General features: G+C 42.9%; 6 protein-coding genes across 6 annotated transcripts; 2 read left to right on the top strand and 4 right to left on the bottom strand.

The window, feature by feature from the left end:
- Positions 1-2,078: 2,078 nt before the first annotated feature.
- Positions 2,079-3,268, bottom strand: V1516DRAFT_680600 (uncharacterized protein). Its single transcript, XM_066923119.1, has 2 exons — positions 3,000-3,268; positions 2,079-2,940 (listed from the first exon to the last, which is right to left on the bottom strand). The coding sequence occupies exons 1-2, from the start codon at positions 3,130-3,132 to the stop codon at positions 2,207-2,209; spliced, it is 867 nt and encodes a 288-aa protein (XP_066775948.1). The 5' UTR covers positions 3,133-3,268; the 3' UTR covers positions 2,079-2,206.
- Positions 3,269-3,387: 119 nt separating this feature from the next.
- V1516DRAFT_680598 (P-loop containing nucleoside triphosphate hydrolase protein) lies at positions 3,388-4,461 on the top strand. The gene is made up of 2 exons (XM_066923118.1): positions 3,388-3,785; positions 3,839-4,461. The coding sequence occupies exons 1-2, from the start codon at positions 3,618-3,620 to the stop codon at positions 4,346-4,348; spliced, it is 678 nt and encodes a 225-aa protein (XP_066775947.1). The 5' UTR covers positions 3,388-3,617; the 3' UTR covers positions 4,349-4,461.
- Positions 4,462-5,377: 916 nt separating this feature from the next.
- On the top strand, positions 5,378-7,942 carry V1516DRAFT_628250 (OPT oligopeptide transporter protein-domain-containing protein; the record flags this gene model as incomplete). Its single annotated transcript, XM_066919832.1, has 1 exon — positions 5,378-7,942. One exon carries the CDS (start codon positions 5,378-5,380, stop codon positions 7,940-7,942), a length of 2,565 nt encoding a protein of 854 aa, XP_066775946.1.
- Positions 7,926-10,514, bottom strand: V1516DRAFT_680596 (ferric reductase like transmembrane component-domain-containing protein). Its single transcript, XM_066923117.1, has 2 exons — positions 9,782-10,514; positions 7,926-9,732 (listed from the first exon to the last, which is right to left on the bottom strand). The coding sequence occupies exons 1-2, from the start codon at positions 10,284-10,286 to the stop codon at positions 7,988-7,990; spliced, it is 2,250 nt and encodes a 749-aa protein (XP_066775945.1). The 5' UTR covers positions 10,287-10,514; the 3' UTR covers positions 7,926-7,987.
- A 59-nt stretch (positions 10,515-10,573) lies between these two features.
- V1516DRAFT_543804 (phosphate transporter) lies at positions 10,574-12,765 on the bottom strand. Its single transcript, XM_066919185.1, has one exon. The coding sequence runs from the start codon at positions 12,494-12,496 to the stop codon at positions 10,721-10,723; it is 1,776 nt and encodes a 591-aa protein (XP_066775944.1). The 5' UTR covers positions 12,497-12,765; the 3' UTR covers positions 10,574-10,720.
- Positions 12,766-13,599: 834 nt separating this feature from the next.
- V1516DRAFT_543768 (nucleotide-diphospho-sugar transferase) lies at positions 13,600-15,116 on the bottom strand. Its single transcript, XM_066919184.1, has one exon. It carries the CDS (start codon positions 14,915-14,917, stop codon positions 13,967-13,969), a length of 951 nt encoding a protein of 316 aa, XP_066775943.1. The 5' UTR covers positions 14,918-15,116; the 3' UTR covers positions 13,600-13,966.
- Positions 15,117-16,751: the final 1,635 nt, after the last annotated feature.

Genomic DNA, 16,751 nt, shown 5'->3' with positions numbered 1-16,751 from the left:
CCGTGAACCGAAGCATTGAACACCGAATATCTCGAGTTCACCGAGAATTGAGCATGCTTTAAACTATCGAAATACACTTCTTACTTGATTAATCGGCCGTTCAACTGTGGTCGTGTTTTCCTGTTCCAAGCAGTAAAGCTGTAGTAGTAAACAGTTCACTCCAGTGCGTGTCTATTGTTGGACCCGCTCCTTCCCCATGGGGAAAGTGGGCCAGGCCTTAACCGGAACAAACTCGGGCTAGTCGCGCCGCCTCCCCGCGAACGCTGCGAACGGCTCACGCTAAAGACGAGTTTAGAGTGCTCCAGGGCAACACTGTGGGAATTGTTCGGGTTAGATTGTGCTCGGTCGCTGCGATCTGTCGGTCTACGCAAGACCGAAACAATCGGAATAGAGTCTGCGGACGGGTCGATCATTCTGGGTTGGACTTTAACTAAACCTTGTTTGATTTGAGTCACGCGCAATGCTCTAATTAGACTTCTACCGCCAGAAGCTGGAGTCCGTAGGGCTCTGCGGTGAGAACCTCAGTAATGAACCGGGACGGAGCTCCGAGAACCATGAAAGTGCAGATCTGTCGGACGACTCTTGGGAAATTCCAGTTCAATATCTATTGTTCATTCTCGTATGACGAAGTCAAAATGAGCTGCTGATTTTGATAATTGTCTAGTTCAAGGATTCAGTGCCTAAAGTCATGCCATTTAGACTTCCAAACAGTGATTATACTAGCCTTTGCGGATTCCTTTGAACTGCTCTTGATCGTGCTGTTGACGGATATTCATGTTTGATAATCATTTGTGCTTTATAGGCAATTCTGTCCGTGATTCACTATGCCAAATACCTTCTCTCGGACGACAATAGCAGTGAATTGACTCGTTAATTTATACCACCTGCAGCCAGTAACCTAACAAGCTATGAGTTATATATTGTTAAGCACTCAAATTTTACTTCATTTTCATTTTCTTCCTTCCCGCGCAAACTTCGAATACATCACTTCAAATAAATTTTTATTTCCGATAATCCTGACAAAATGACAGCAATCCTATACCAAAAGATTAGGGAATTCTCTAACGTTAATCTTCATATTCCCATTCCAGGAAACAAGAAAGTTCTAGTGGAAAGTATATTTTGATTTCAATTGCCTGCTCCTTTCTTATTCCAAAATTTAATTATGTTCTGCGACATCTGCAGGACAGATTTACATACTTACAAGGTTGATTTGATTTCCACACGCCTGTTGTCGCTAGGCATCAGACTGCAGGTATCTCAGTTAAGGGAGGTAATATCTCCTGGGATATTGAGCTTGGGAGTTAAGCTGCTTGCGATAAGTCAGAATTCTGTAGATATTGTCATGGCTGCCGCAACAGAGAGCTCTTCTACAGCAAATACCTTTCTGCCAATGGAGTTCATCCTAATGGTGGATTCAATGAATACAGCTCATATACTCTAGCAACGCTTGTAAAGATCTATAATCTTGACTGGACAGAGGCTGCACTTGTCGAGCCTGTTGCCTGCGCAGATCATGGTTTGGAGCGTATCCGCAGAGGTTGTCTCTGCAGTTCTCGTTATCGGTAGCAGACGTTTTGTTCTTGCTTTGCCTAGTTATTGAAGTAATAAGCGGTCATAAAATTGTTTGCGTATGCCACAAAATTCCTAAAATGGAATTTCCCAAGGACGTCCGATGTTGCTTCCAAACATATCCAGCTCTCGAATGAAAATCAAGCAGACGAATGGGAAGAGCTCAAGGACCAACGCCCTTAGGATTTGACGCTGTAGATTAATCAACGAGTTCTGCAAATATTTGAGCGTGCTATCTACTTTGTTACTCGAGGTTGAAAGTTTGCTTCTTACGTGTGTTTAAGAAGGCTGCTCGGATCGCCTTCTCTTCAAGTCATGTTTCTGGAGACAAAATTACAATCATGGGCTCTCTATTGTAAATGTAAAATTGCCTCGTGTTCTTCGATATATGATATCAAACTCCCTAAGTAATCTGAACTCCATTACTATTGAATCAATTAAGAGATATCCTGATCGCTCAAACAAATCGTAATTACGTATACTCTATAATTAGAAATTATTATATCTTATCGCCTTCCTAATACAAAAACATCCATTTAAATCTTATTCAAAATAATATGAATAAATATAATTGTAACCGAAACAAATCATGAGGGAAAAACTATTTAGTCAAATCAGCCCAAACTACGTAAATTCAAATTAAGCCAGTAATGCCGCCATCAATCATGATATCGGAGCCGGTAATAAATGATCCAGCATCTGACGACAAGAGAATAATCGCACCATTTAGATCACCGCGCGCACCCATTCGATTTAAAGGTGTCCGAGCGAGCCATATGCGACGATGGTAGTCGAGAGCATCACCTTCGTTAAGAACGGTATCCATATAGCCGGGCGAAATAGAGTTGACACGGATGTTGTGCATCGCCCATTCAGCAGCCAGACTTGTTTTGATCGAAATTACTGCTGCTTTGGAGGCATTATAGGCAGACTGAGGTTGCGGAAAATTGGCACCATGGCCCGACATGGACGCAGTTAGGACGACCGAAGCGCGATTCCCGTTCTTTATAACACACTTTCCAAAAGCTCGTGCAATCAAAAATGTTCCAGTCGTATTCACATCCAACACTCGTCTCCACGTTTCTGGAGAGTGATCAATTGCAAACTCGCAATTGACGATACCAGCAAAACTTAGCAGGATGTCCAACTGACCAAATAATTCTGCTAGTTCGGATACAACCTTGTCCACCATGTCTGCATCTGTCACGTTGACTCGCCAGTAGACAATATTTGCAGTCGGATGAAGCTTCTGCAGATGAGCTACAGCTTCACTTCCGTCGCTAATATCCAACAGAGCAACCTTGCTCGCTCCATGTTCCAAAAGCGCGAACGCGGCGTCGAATCCAAGACCTCTGGCACCGCCAGTAACTGTATATCATATTAATATTAATGGGCTTTCATTACTTTAGTTTAAAATAATCGCTTACTCAAAGCAGATTTTCCCGAAAGCGAGAAACGACGTAGAGCTTTCTGCTCTGGTGTCAACGAGAGATCGTCCCCAATCCATGGTGCAATGTAGGAGTTCGCGGCATTTTCGTACAGGGGAATCTGTGTTACCATGATGTGTTTATGTGATTAAAATAATCAAATGTGACTAAGAAAGACCAGCAGGTGCAATTTAAATGCTAGAAGGAAAAACGACGAAAGACGGCAATGTTTGAATAAATGCGAGATCAAACAGTGAGCCAAGTTTCCTAATTCGGTATACTAAACACAGATACGCGTTTCACGGCGCGTCCCAATCCGTCGCCGCACGCGTCAAAGTCGGCCGGGAGGGCAAGTCGGTCTTTCGGTCAACTTAGGACCGCGGATGAAGACAGAAGCAAGCGCCCAATGTTTTCTTTCTGCGGGCCGTTTATTTACTTTGGCTGAGAACCGAATTTGTTAGGTTCGACAAAAGCAGACTTCGTTTTCATGCTGAGTAGTCCCTAGAAATTTGTCTCGTACTTTTAAAACATCTCTTCTAGCACCGGACCTGTACAGTACATTAATGGGGGGGGGGAAGTATTTGAAGAGCCTACTCGTTACATGGTTATACTTCTAGAATGAGGATATTCGACCAATTGGTTCAAAGACTCGAACACCTAGATGAAATTGTTCCAAAAGATAGGCATGTACTTGTAGGACTTGCTGGGATTCCGGGAGGTGGAAAGTCAACAATTTCACACACTCTGAAGGAATCAACGACTTTGTCGTTGCAAATAGTTCCCATGGTATGTATTTTCCATGTAAACCGATTCTATTACGATGGCTGATCTGATTCTAGGACGGATTCCATTTTTCCAAAGAGTTCCTTCGAGGTTCCAAAGATCCTTCGATGATGTTTGCCCGTCGTGGAGCCCCTTTCACTTTTGATTCCGAAAAGTTTGTGGAACTAGTGGCTAACATTCGCAATCAAGAATACAGTAAAACTCAACCGGAAGAAGTCATCCTGGCTCCTGCGTTTGATCATCAGATCGGAGATCCTATCGATGATGCGATCAAGATCAAGTCTACTACTCGATTTATTATCATCGAGGGAAATTATGTTTTACTGAATGAGCAACCGTGGTCAGAAATTAGATCCCTGTGCGATGAGATGTGGATGGTTGTCGTGGCTCCAGAAGAAGTTGAGATGCGTTTGGCGAAGCGACACGTTGCTGCTGGAATTGAGCCTACGATTGAGAAGGGTCGGCTCCGAGCTCAGCAAAATGATATTATTAATGGCAGATATATATATGAGCATAGTTTTGAGCCGGACTTTGTGATAGATAACTCGAGGGTAGATTTATTTTGATTAATTATTTTTGGAAAACTGCATTAAATAAATAGCTTATTTTGAATCTATGGTATGATTGATTCTTGTAAGCCATGTTTTTTCGTTTAGTTATTTAAAGTTATTGAGCGGTGATTAGAGGTGTAAGGCTTAAATATTGCTGATGGGATATTGATGGGACAACGCACTGTATTTGCCGAAAAAACCTGTAGAAATCCATCTTCAACTTGAACAGACATCTATATTCTACTAGACTCAAAGAAACTTCAGTAAATTTACTGATTCATGAAAATCTTTTTATCATAGTCTGCGAAGTTTCCTATAATAAGCTAAACATATAACCTCGTCCGGGCATAAAAACATCTTGTAGGAGAAAAAACTCCAATGATGACTAAAGGAGTACGTAAGATGTCAGTAGACAAGAACAGGGAAGAAATCCCTGCAATACTGATTGATTTCTTTCCACGAGGTCAACTACCATAACTTTCTAGCTTTAATATGATTTGCTTGTTTGTAAAATTCCGTATTAGGGAATTTAGTTTCGAATAGAATGCCATTGCGGAGTGGTCACAGATTGTGACTCCAGTGACATTGACCATCACCGTCTCTTCACTCAGCACGCGATGGTCAACCAATGGCGCTCAGAGACTAAGTACAACATTGCTTGTGCAAGATTGTATAAATAAGTAAAGAGCAAAAATTTTCACTGAGTCAAGTTTCTAGCCTTTTCAGTTTATGCGATGAATTCGTTTTTGTGGGCTGACCTCGACTTGTCCAATCAATTTTTCTCAATATATATATCTCATTCATCCTACATTTGCTTCTGTCTATCGCATGAGAACATTACCATTGCAGCTCATTATATTGGCACTCCAGACATTTGCTTTGACTAGACTCTTGTGCTATTAATATACTCAATCCTTTGATTAGCTGAAATCTGTTACCCTTGTTCTTTCTGTCTACTGCTCTGAACTATTCAATCAATTGCTCAACAACATCTCGCTCAAGTCTACCAGCTAAATACCCCTCAAAATAGTCATACCAAGTATAATGTCTTTTATTAGTGAAAAGGATGGGTCTAGCAGCATTCAAACGCAAGAACTTCATTCCTCTAGCACGTCAAAGTTGTGGAACGAAGTTGAACATGCCAGAGTCTTCTCCCGACTCCAATTGACCTGCAACACCGGCGGGACTCTCGAAGACGATTTTTTTGCTGAAAAAACCTCAGTTTTTTTGTATGATAAATTCTCGACCTTGTCTTTGAAGGAAGCGCTGAAAATTCTCCAGCGTTGTCATGACGAACATTATGACGATCTCAACTTTCCTAAAGATCTTTTGAAGCGCATCGAACTAATTCTTGCTGGACCTGAGGCTTATGGATCCAGTGAGAAATCTTATGAGCTTGATGCGAGATTAGAAGCAACTATTATTAAGTTTCATTCTCCTTATCCTGAAGTTCAAGCTGTCACAGATCCTTTTGATGATCCCACTATAGCATGTGAGACTATGCGCGTCTATGTTCTCGGTATGTTTTGGGTTGCTATTGGAAGCTTTGTGAACGAGTTTTTTGCGGAACGTCAGCCTCGTTTGAATCTTGCCTCGACTGTTTTACAATTGTTTCTGTACCCTTGTGGTCGTGCTACTCAACTTTTGCCTGACTGGGGTATCAGATTCCGGGGAACTCGATATAGCATTAATCCGGGTCCCTGGACAGTTAAAGAGCAGATGCTTGCTACATTAATGGTGAATATTGGATCTCAGACATCTAATTTCATGTCATTCACTGTAGCTATGCGACATGAATCTTTCTTCAATCTGCAATGGGTTAATTTTCCGTTTATTTTCTTGATGAACTTTGCAAGTCTTTTTTTTGGCTATGGTCTTGCGGGGGTTGCTCGAAAGCTTGCAATATATCCTGTGAAGTCCGTGTTTCCTACAGTTTTACCGACACTAGCGCTTGGTCGGGCCTTGCTCTTGAAAGAATCACGCTCATCGATCAATGGATGGACCATCTCACGAGAGAAACTATTTTTCTTGTTGTTTTTTTGTTCTTTTATATATTTTTTTATCCCGAACTATCTATTCAAAGCTTTGAGCACATTCAATTGGATCACTTGGATTTCTCCACACAATGTCAATCTTGCTCTTGTGACGGGATCATTTCTTGGAATGGGAATTAACCCTATTGCAACTTTTGACTGGTCTGTTATTAATTACTCCACTCCGTTGGTTATTCCTTATTTTGCCTTTATCAACAAATTCGTTGGTGTCATTCTTTCTGGTCTTGCGTTGATGTGTTTATATTGGTCCAATTGCCGGTATACGGCGCATTTGCCTCCAAATTCAAACGAGATTTATGATAGTATGGGAATAAAATATAATCTTTCACGGATCTTAACGGATGGTGTGTTTGATGCGGTAAAGTACAAAAATTATTCAGTTCCTTACATGACAGCTGGACATTTGGTGCTTACAGGAGGACTGTGGGGTCTTTATAGTTGTGCATTTGTGTATATTTCAATCACCGAGTACAGATTATTGTCCAAGACTGCCAAGATGATGTGGAAGGCTATAAAGCATCCATTTAGAGAATCATTGGACCAGTTTGACGACCCGCACTCGATTATGATGAGGAAATATTCAGAAGTTCCCGATTTTTGGTTTTTGATTGTTTTTGTCCTAGGTGCGAGTACTGGGATAGCTGCTTTGGTTGCTTGGCCGACTACAGTTCCTGTATGGACCGTTGTTTCCATTTTTTTGTTTAATGTTGCCATGTACATTCCCACTGTAATTATCTTTTCAATGACAGGATATGCTATGGGATTTGGTGCATTTGCAGTCATTCTAGCCGGATATATGGATCCCGGTAATTCTGTCACAAATATGATTGTCCGAATGTGGGGATACAATGTTGACGAGCAGGCTGAGAGTTTTATTGCCGACCAAAAGATCGCACACTATGCAAAGCTTCCTCAGAGAGCCGTGTTTCGAGCGCAGATGGTAGCTACGCTAGTGCAATGTTTTTGTACTATTGGTGCAGTTGAGGCGCTAATCGCAACAGTCAAAGATTTTTGCTCGCCTACGCAAACAGATAAGTTTGTTTGTCAGTTCCCACGAACTATTTATTCTGATGCAATTATGTTTGGAATTATCAATCCTGACAGAGTGCTGAACACTTTATATCCCGCATTAAAGCATTGCTTCTATATTGGAGCATTGTTTGCTATTCCGTTCGCTGTGTTGAAGCTCAGGTACCCACAAAGAGTGAAGTTTTTCCATCCCGTACTCATCTGCAGCGGAGCTACGTTCTGGGGCTGGACCAACAACTTTACTTTTTACATTAGCGGATTCTATATGGCAACATTTATGATGTTTTTTGTTCGGCGTAGGTATACTGCCTGGTGGTCGAAGTACAATTATATTGTTGCATCTGGACTTACGGCAGGGGTTGCCTTTTCCGGAATCATCATTTTCTTAGCCTTACAGTACACACAGACAACTTTATCGTGGTGGGGGAATGATGTTATTACTCGTGGAGTTGATTATGGGCGGAATGCATCGTTATTACCAGTTCCTGTAGATGGCTTTGGATTGAAAGTTGGGGAATTTGAGTAATCGTGTATTCGAAATAAAATATATTATAATAAACAAGAAAAATGACTACCAAGAAAATGATTCAGGACAATAGTCAACATGAATGCCTAATTCACGATACTTTTGCGCATTTGCGACTGCATCTCTGGTATCATCCATGAACGACGCAGGGCCACAGGCAATAACCGTTACCAGTCTGGCTCTGGCTAACGGAGATTTGATTGATGATTGATATATGCTTTCAAGATTTGAAGCCACTAATCCACTAATGTCCAAACGAGCAGAGTCCTGTTCGTGTGTACATACTGTAATTATCTCTACGCATTGCCGGGTTGATTTCAAAGAATTGACTAAACCGGAGACAAGCAGAAGAGTGTCTAAATCTCGACATGTGAAGGCGAAGACAAATTTATTCTTCGACGACGATCCATGAATGTCCATAAAGTGTTGTAAATACGATACCCCTACTGAGAATCCGACGCCAGCAAAGAATCCGATTATGAGATCAGCGGAATGCCAACCATATGCAGAGTCGCCGTATCCGCCTTCGACGATAATAGGTACACTAACAGGTATGTGGGCTTTTGATGCAGTAGATTGAAGAGACAAAGTAGCACCAGTCTGCGGTTTAATGAAGAAGACGTTCACCAGGCGGTCGTCCGAGAAATCAAAAGTGTGGTTATTACACGACGAATTTGTTTCGTTGTCAATATCCATGTCAGTGTTTGAGCCCGTGCCAATGCCACTTTCGGATGTGAATTTTTCTGACGTAGACAAATTCGACTGTACTGGTCTTGGAAGAGAATTCAGAATCGGGAGAAGTGAAGCTTTAGATCCTGAGAGCGCAACAGTAAAAGGGTGACTTGTCCATGGAAGACTTATTGTAGGCCAATACAAGTATGCGTACTGTCCTGGACCTCGCGTCATCGATGGATAAGTCGTAATCATAAGCAAATTCTGAGTCACAATTTCAACCTGCGCAGATTCAGAAGCAAAGTTCCAAACAAAAATCCGCACTAAGCGGATTAGCTTATCATATGACCAAACGGCGATGGTTGCATATAACCAGTACATATATCCCCATTCTGTCGTGAACCGCAGCTTGATATGATACCAGCATCCTATGACAGCAAGAACCGCGAGAATATAATGCAACACTAGAAAAGTTTCATACCAACGACGCCGAATATACAGAACCGCAAAAGGAATAGTTAACGAGAGTGCGATCGTAGCAATAATTCCCCACCACCAGTAGGCTTGCGCTGCTTCCGCAGCCAGACCAGCAGAACCAGAGTCCTCTAGATACGCGGCAGTATATACGACTGAGTGAGCTATAGCCTGGGAAACACAAATATAAGCAATCCAGCGGTGGAAATGCAGAAAAGTTGTTTGAGACCAGCCGGTCAGTGTCATCATCAAATTATTTCTTGACGAGAACAGAATCAGCAGTGGAAGATTTGCAAATGACAATACACCGGTTCTGTTTCCAACATATGCATAAATCTCGCGTCGCCAGGTAGAATACCAAGTACTGCCCGCCACAGAATGATACGGAACAGCGCAAAAGAGAAGATTCAGAAGAAAATATATCGCAATGCCTAATGATACCATACGTGGAGGAATATAACCGATATCTGCAGGAAGAGGAGTATCTGCGCGTTTGCCTATTAGAGCAGGTATTAGCAGATGCTGATGAAATAGCGATGATAATTTTAGAGGCATCATAGATGTACGTGGAAAGAACGTTTGCCAGACTCGATACAGTATTCCGAGACCGCAAAAGAACCAACCAACCATGAGTAAGGAAAATCTGACCTGTTAGATGAAAAGAGAAATCAAACGTAATCGATACTGCTCACCCAAATCTAGCATGCATGGTTTCTTGAAATGAAAAATATGCATAGGTATCATAATTATTGTGGTAAACATCTGGATTCATCCACATTGTGTAGTTCAGCCATTCTGCATCTGCAGCCATAGTTTCATTCGGGTTTCCCAATTGCAAAGCTTGTTCGTAACTATACTCGATAGAGACGTTCTGATTAGTCCACGATATTTCGAGCTCTGTTGTACCCATATCCTCGCAGTATTCATAATAACACCAGGCGACGGTAGAAAGATACGCCGGATCTGTTTGCATGCAATTGGTACTTGTTTCAAGTGTCAAGCTTGTCTCGTCCCGTTTTTTCATGCTCATCCCATCATCAGCTATCCCATATTCGCTGCATTCAAGATAGATACTGCCAGAGAGAATACTGGAACAAGTGTATGTGCAAAACGGATGGTACATGTTGATTCCCATCCCAATAAAGCCATGCACACCTGCCACTAAGGCGAAAAGCAAAAGAAAGCCAAAATTTTTCATCGTCGTCTAGAATGTTGATGTCAGTGGTATTCGCATATTTGGTATAAGGATATCGCCAAAACATTTATACAGAACAATTTGCTCGCCATCCAGTAGACGGATGCACATATTATGGCAAATTTTTTGTATACATTACGATTTGTCTGGTATCAGATCATAACTTTAAATTCATCAGTACTGGAAGATATCAGATAGTTCTTTAAAATCTAGGGGATCCTCATGTCGAGTTGAGAAAATAGTGAGCAATTAAAACGCACAGAGCCCGACTGTGAGGAAGGTGTCATGTCAATCTTGGCTCCACAACCCTATTTTTCGTTTGGATATTTTTCGTTTAATTAATTTGAGTAAAATCATAGTAGAATCAATGAGATATGGGAATATACAGGTTACAAATTCATCATCTTAATTAAATCACAAATAATCAATCACAATCGCTAATACTGCAGAGTATATTGCTCCAAGAAATGAGGAGCATTAATGATAATCCCCATTAAAATGCCCGCCATCAGACCGGCACATGGTAAAGTAATGAGCCAGCCAAGATAACACCAGCCTACCATTCTGAAATTAATAGCTCGCCAATCACCATTACAGAGACCAACGAAAACTGTTGCCCCGACAATACATTGAGTAGTTGAGATCGGAAGAGATAGTTTGGATGCAAAAACCACAGTGATAGCTGCGCCGAGTTCCATTGAAAATCCACGGGAGGGCGAGTGGGGTGTAAGTCGGTTCCCAAGATTCCGCATGATGTTATAACCATATGTCCAAAGACCAATCGCGATAGCTGCACCTCCATAAGCAAGAATCCAGACGGGAACTTGGTTTTTCGATCCCACAGTGTTCTGCTTCCAAACGATCCAAACCGTAGTGAATGGTCCAATAGCATTAGAAACATCATTTGAACCGTGGGCAAATGACGCCGTACCAGCCGTCAGAGCCTGTAAGAACGAGTAGAGATATTCGACTTTGTTGTCATATTGAGGAGCAGCACGGTTACGCGCTGCTGCATCTCCCGCTAATAAGCCGCCCTTGCTTTGTTGTTGATGGCCAATAATGTCTTGTCGAATACCACGAGTAAATGCCCATTCAATACGAGTCAATAGTCCGCGAGGACTGTACCACTTGCGTGCCATTCCTTCTTTTTCAATTTCAGCCAGACGAGCAAAAAATCGGTCAGATGGACCCTCTGCAACTCGCATCTCCACTGGTGGTAGCTGCTCAGACTCTGGAAGCTGTGAAGATTCGGACTCGGAAAGATTGATCTCCTTATCTTCTTCCTGAGAAGGTAGTTTCTCGGAAGGAATTATGCCATTCGACTGAGTACTGTCATCCATCTCAACACGATGGCCACGGTAATAGTCCTGTACAACAGAGACCCCAGGCGGTGCTGGCGGAACAGGACCTCTGTTCCATAGAGTAGGACCCACAAATACATGATACCATCTCATTGTCCAATCTTCCTGAACCAGACGGCGACGAAGGTAAGGCAAAAAAAACATCAGGTACAAAAACAAAACACCTCCTGCAGTACCTAAGACTGCACCGGCGATCTGGCCAGGACTCATATCTGAAATATGAAGATTAGGTGCACCCTTCCAGACGATGACCAAGCAAAGAACAGAAGCCGTAAAGCAGTAGTATACAGGAAGAAGATAAAATGCATTTCGAAGAGCTTTATCGCCACGCTCGAGAACACCGTACTTGGTAATCATGAATAGAATAGCAGCAAATGCACCGGCGATGGCAGGAGCAATGAACCAAGAAGCAACGATCTGGGAAAATCCACTCCATCCCCAGACAACGCCGTCGCGACCGAAACAGGCAACACCAACGCCAATAAGAGCACCGACAATGGAGTGAGTGGTAGAAACGGGTAATCCTATTTTAGTCGCAAAAGTTAGCCATAACGAGGAGCCGATGATGGCACAGGTCATGCCTAGCATAAGAGTTGCAGGAGAGGACTCAAAGAGATCGACCGCAATGATTTTGTTGCGAATTGTATCCGCAACACGAGAACCTAATAGTAAAGCACCGAGAAACTCGCAGATAGCCGCTAAACATGCAGCCTGAGGGTAAGTCAAGGACCGGGACGAAACAGAAGTAGCAAATGAATTTGCTACATCGTTAGCACCAATGTTCCAAGCATCGAGAAAGGCGAAAATGAAGCCAATGGCTAGCAAGTAGTCAAATTGATGCAGGGCCAACATGTTTTGAATGTTGGTTGGATATAATGAAGATCTGTTGGTGAACGACTAGAGAAAAATCTCTGGAAGACAGCGAGCGAGGGAGAGCTGATATTAATATACCAATTTGCACAAGGGGATTAGCCATAGAAATTTAACGACAGCGATCAGATCAGACACAAATTAACAGAAAAAGTCTACAAAACGAGAAAAAACCGGATCATTTGGTGCTATACAGAGAAGCCTGCAAGAACATGGTATGCAAACTCTGGCTGGGTCAACAGCTAGAAGCGAGACAACACAGCACGCGTTAAAACCAAGCGCTATCGTTGGTCCAACAACGTTCCTAATTCGTTTTAAATAAAGAGCACAAATACAAAATCTAGGAGAAGATGGGAAAATTGCCAATGCTCTATGGTTGCATGGGAAGTCGCGTGAGCATACATGTGCGTATCTAAAATGTGGAGCAATGGAGCACGATAATTTGATTCCACGTGGATTCACACAGAGGTCTCTATTCGTCGAGAGAATCGAATAGATAGTTTATAAAAATTCAGTTGGATGGGCCAAGATGTAAGGCCAAGAGACAAGAAAAAACCAATCTTGAAAACAGCGTCCATCAGCGGCGGATTGACATCAAATCGACATCAGAACCTACTAAATCCGCTCAGATCCTGTCTAGGTTGTGCCAAATTCTTGGGAGTTAGCCCACTCGGTACAACACCCATACAACACCCATGTATTGTCATCCCATTGTAATGACTAAGCTCTTTCTAAGCCGCTCTTGTGATTGCCAACAAAAACTAAGGTCGTGTGCGCACACATGGAACATGACAAAAAATTGGTCAAATTTTTGTTGTGACGAGAACACTTGATCACTTTTCGCCGAATTTAGTTTTAAAAATATGATAAATCACGTATAAATCACGAGGGATCTTTTTTATTTCTCAGTTATCTGGAAATAAGACCATTAACACGAGTTCGAATCCGCTCTTACCATTGGCTGCTCATCTTGTGCTTGGCTCTTGTCCAAGGTCTTAGAGTCCAGCTCGGCAGTCTTGGAACAGAGAACAGAAGATAGTTTGCTCATATGTATATTACGTAAGAACATATTTCCTACAATATATTTTATTTAAGTAGTTATATAAATGTAATAATCAAATCAAATCGCCAAAATCAACTGATTTCAAACCAAATGATTCCAGATTCAAAGTATAGCAAAATTCAGAAAATTCAGATATATCCTAAATCAAATAAACTCGAATTAAATCAAAACTGAACAAAATGGAACAATAAAATATTATACAATCCTCCTCGAAGCAGAATTTTGAAACATATCCGAAAACAAAAGCAAAATCATAAATGCAAAAAATCATTATATATACAAATATATATAATCAAAGTACACCTTGGAAATCAAAACATGAAAATGAAAGAGATAAATAACTACAACAGATCAACCAAAAACGTGTCTGATATTCTTCTGGTTATTTATTACTCATGAACCAATGATTTATATCGACCATTAGACCGCGGGTAATAAATTCGTCTCATTACAAGATAAGACGTGAATCCGATGACAGCGGCAATCGTGAATCCCAGGACAGTAAAAAACAGCCAATGTAATCCCAAATATTTGATCCATTTGGCATCATCCTCATGCCAGCTAGATCCATGCAAATCATTGAAGTATGCAGCCTCAGGCTCAGGGGGCATGAGAATATACAACTGCTCACCCTCAGAGACAGCCCATCGCTTATGCTGTTTCCAGATCACAGAAAGAAACAACGGACCGGTAGCATACATAACCGTGATATAGGGCACACCCCAATTGAAATCATAATTCTTAAGCTCGAGCAAGACCCTCATGTAGAAAGGATGATGCGGGGAAGAACCCATGACCGAGTTGGAAACGCCAGTAGGGTCGGCCTTACGGACCCAGGCGGGATAAGTAAGTAAAGGATCCAGGCGAGAAACGCAGCCCTCGTCGAGATCAATGTAAATACCTCCATAGTATTCTAGAACAAAATAACGGATAGCATCTGCTCGCATGATCGGGAACGGATAGTTGTCATATGTGTCCAAAAACCAAGAATAGTGTTCGGCAATGAACTCTCGCGCCTTAGCGTCAGTCCAGAACATATACTCAAAGTCAGGATGCATTTCCAGACAGGAGGCCTGCGAGGCCTTCCATTTTTCAGGGACGGTTTCGTTTTTCCATGTCTGATGAATGATTTTCGGGATAAGCTGGGGTTGCGAGGTCGAATAGTTTCCGGTCACGGCATCGAGGACGGGAACCTCAAATTCGATAGAATTATCAGTGGCCGGGTCGAAAAGCAAAGTGATGTAGTCAAAGGTAACTATGATGCCAGTGAGAACAATCAGACCGAGAACTACAAGCGGGATGACAAACGGGCGCCGGAGAGCGCGCACGACGGTGTTCATGTCCAGTCGACGCACAGCACGGAATGCGGCGCGGGTGCGGGATAATAGGAAGCGGACGCGCGAGAGAAGCGATACTGGACGCAAGAAGGCCTCGGAAGCAGAATGGACCGTCGAATTGAGTGGAAGCGGAGGAGCTAGTGGAGCAGGACGTGAAAATTGAGTGTTTAGCGGCGAGAGATGTGGCGGTCGCAGTCGTGTCGCAGTCGAAGGAGTAGAGTTGGCTGTGGGTTGAGCAGAGCTGATAGTGGATGTGGTCGCAGTCGTTGGTGGAGGAGGAGACGGCGGAGGAGACAGATGAAGATGCTCACTGACGGACTCTGGCGGCAGACTCAAGAAATTCGGGCCAGATAGGGGAGGAAGTGTGGCAGACGAAGGGCCAGAAGCCGAGCGAGGTGGGGATGACGATCTCGAGGGCGAAGAAGAGCGCGAGGGCGACGGCGAGGTGGAACCTGGCTGGTGAACGTGGTAGCCTGCCCTGTGGACTAGCAGCGCATACGGTTGAGATATGGTGGACGTCTTTCAGAGGGACCGAGGGGAACGAGGCAGAACAGAGTCAAAAAACAGCAGGCGGTCGAAAATGCTTGCGAAAGATGGAAGAGACTGGCCAAGGAGGATAAGAGGTGAAATTAAGATAGAGGCCTGAGACGTGGATACTCTATCGTGCTCAATCCTGTTGGGACGCCCACAGCAAAGGTAATATGGCAATGGCAATGCGAGTGTGAGCTCCTAAGCGAGGATTATCTTAACTAACTAGATTCCTATTTTTTTTTTGCACCTTCCCTCGTTCCTATATTATTGCCACTACATTCTCTAGGAAATCTAGTTCTACATGTTGGCACTACTTTTATTTGCTCCATATCGCACTATTGCGACCATTCAGCAATCGCACAGCCCCGGCTTATTATACCAGGTCGAGCTGGATGAGGAGCCATCCAGCTGTCCTGGTAGCGTCGACTTAGGGAATAACTGCACAAACACAGCAGCATGCATGCTCGACTAGGGGTACGGGCAAGCATAGACGATGGCGATGGCGATGGCACTGGTGGGTTTACTCGCGACATAATATTATGGAATTGTATTTATAGAAATGAGGGAATAAAGGGTTCAATCGAAGCAGGTTGAATAGATGTTCATCAGGTTCGGCTACAGAGACATCAAATAATCATGTTGCTATTCCATACGGTCACGCGAACACTAAAGTATGATGGTCAGCATAGCGAAAGAGCCCGATAAACGCGTATTGGGGAACTGTGGAGGTTTTATCGCGCGCACATGCCCAGCCCACTCATTCCTGTGGGTGCATTCTTTGCGAACCCAGACCACGAATGCGAGGCTTGAGAAGCAGTAGGCACGAGAGCGCCCGACTATTTACTTGCGGAATTCTGACTATCCGGCTCGTAGAATACTCAAAGTCCACAGTATGGAGCAATTCATGTTTGCTACTCCTGCTCTGCTGTTCATTTTGTACTGTTCTTACTGCTTTGTTACAGCCGAGAGTGTAGATCTAGCTCGAGAATATAGACGCGTGGCTTCTCCGGGTCCCTTTATGTACGCCCGCTCCCATTAATTCGCAACCCCTCCCATTGAGCGCTTCTCTCTAAACTATACTTCGGTAACGAAGAATGTAGAATAGTGAACGATTTCTGTGGAATATTTGTTTAGTCCTTAGAATCTGGGTCATGTTTAGAGTAGTGTGTATTTCACAGAGAAGCCATGCAAAATAATGTAGATGCTTTGCTTCTTAGTGAACCCATTCCAGGGGTGACAACAGTCCAACAGGGACTTTCACTAAATCTTGCTGAACCACTTCAGCAAACTCGTCTTCAAAATTTCT

The sequence above is a fragment of the Lipomyces oligophaga genome, assembly GCF_038497815.1.
Source record: "Lipomyces oligophaga strain CBS 7107 unplaced genomic scaffold V1516scaffold_7, whole genome shotgun sequence".
Lineage (NCBI taxonomy): Eukaryota > Fungi > Ascomycota > Lipomycetes > Lipomycetales > Lipomycetaceae > Lipomyces > [Lipomyces] oligophaga.
Note: the sequence above shows the minus strand (reverse complement) of the source record. Positions and strands in the feature narration are given on the sequence as shown.

Bases quoted from the DNA above. Each gene is read 5' to 3' on its own strand.
- V1516DRAFT_543804 (XM_066919185.1), bottom strand. From the start codon at position 12,496: ATGTTGGCCCTGCATCAATTTGACTACTTGCTAGCCATTGGCTTCATT.
- V1516DRAFT_680598 (XM_066923118.1), top strand. From the start codon at position 3,618: ATGAGGATATTCGACCAATTGGTTCAAAGACTCGAACACCTAGATGAA. The intron at 3,786-3,838 runs GTATGTATTTTC...ATCTGATTCTAG, and splicing joins CGTTGCAAATAGTTCCCATG to GACGGATTCCATTTTTCCAA.
- V1516DRAFT_680600 (XM_066923119.1), bottom strand. From the start codon at position 3,132: ATGGTAACACAGATTCCCCTGTACGAAAATGCCGCGAACTCCTACATT. The intron at 2,941-2,999 runs GTAAGCGATTAT...TATGATATACAG, and splicing joins TTCGGGAAAATCTGCTTTGA to TTACTGGCGGTGCCAGAGGT.
- V1516DRAFT_680596 (XM_066923117.1), bottom strand. From the start codon at position 10,286: ATGAAAAATTTTGGCTTTCTTTTGCTTTTCGCCTTAGTGGCAGGTGTG. The intron at 9,733-9,781 runs GGTGAGCAGTAT...TCTAACAGGTCA, and splicing joins AACCATGCATGCTAGATTTG to GATTTTCCTTACTCATGGTT.
- V1516DRAFT_543768 (XM_066919184.1), bottom strand. From the start codon at position 14,917: ATGAACACCGTCGTGCGCGCTCTCCGGCGCCCGTTTGTCATCCCGCTT.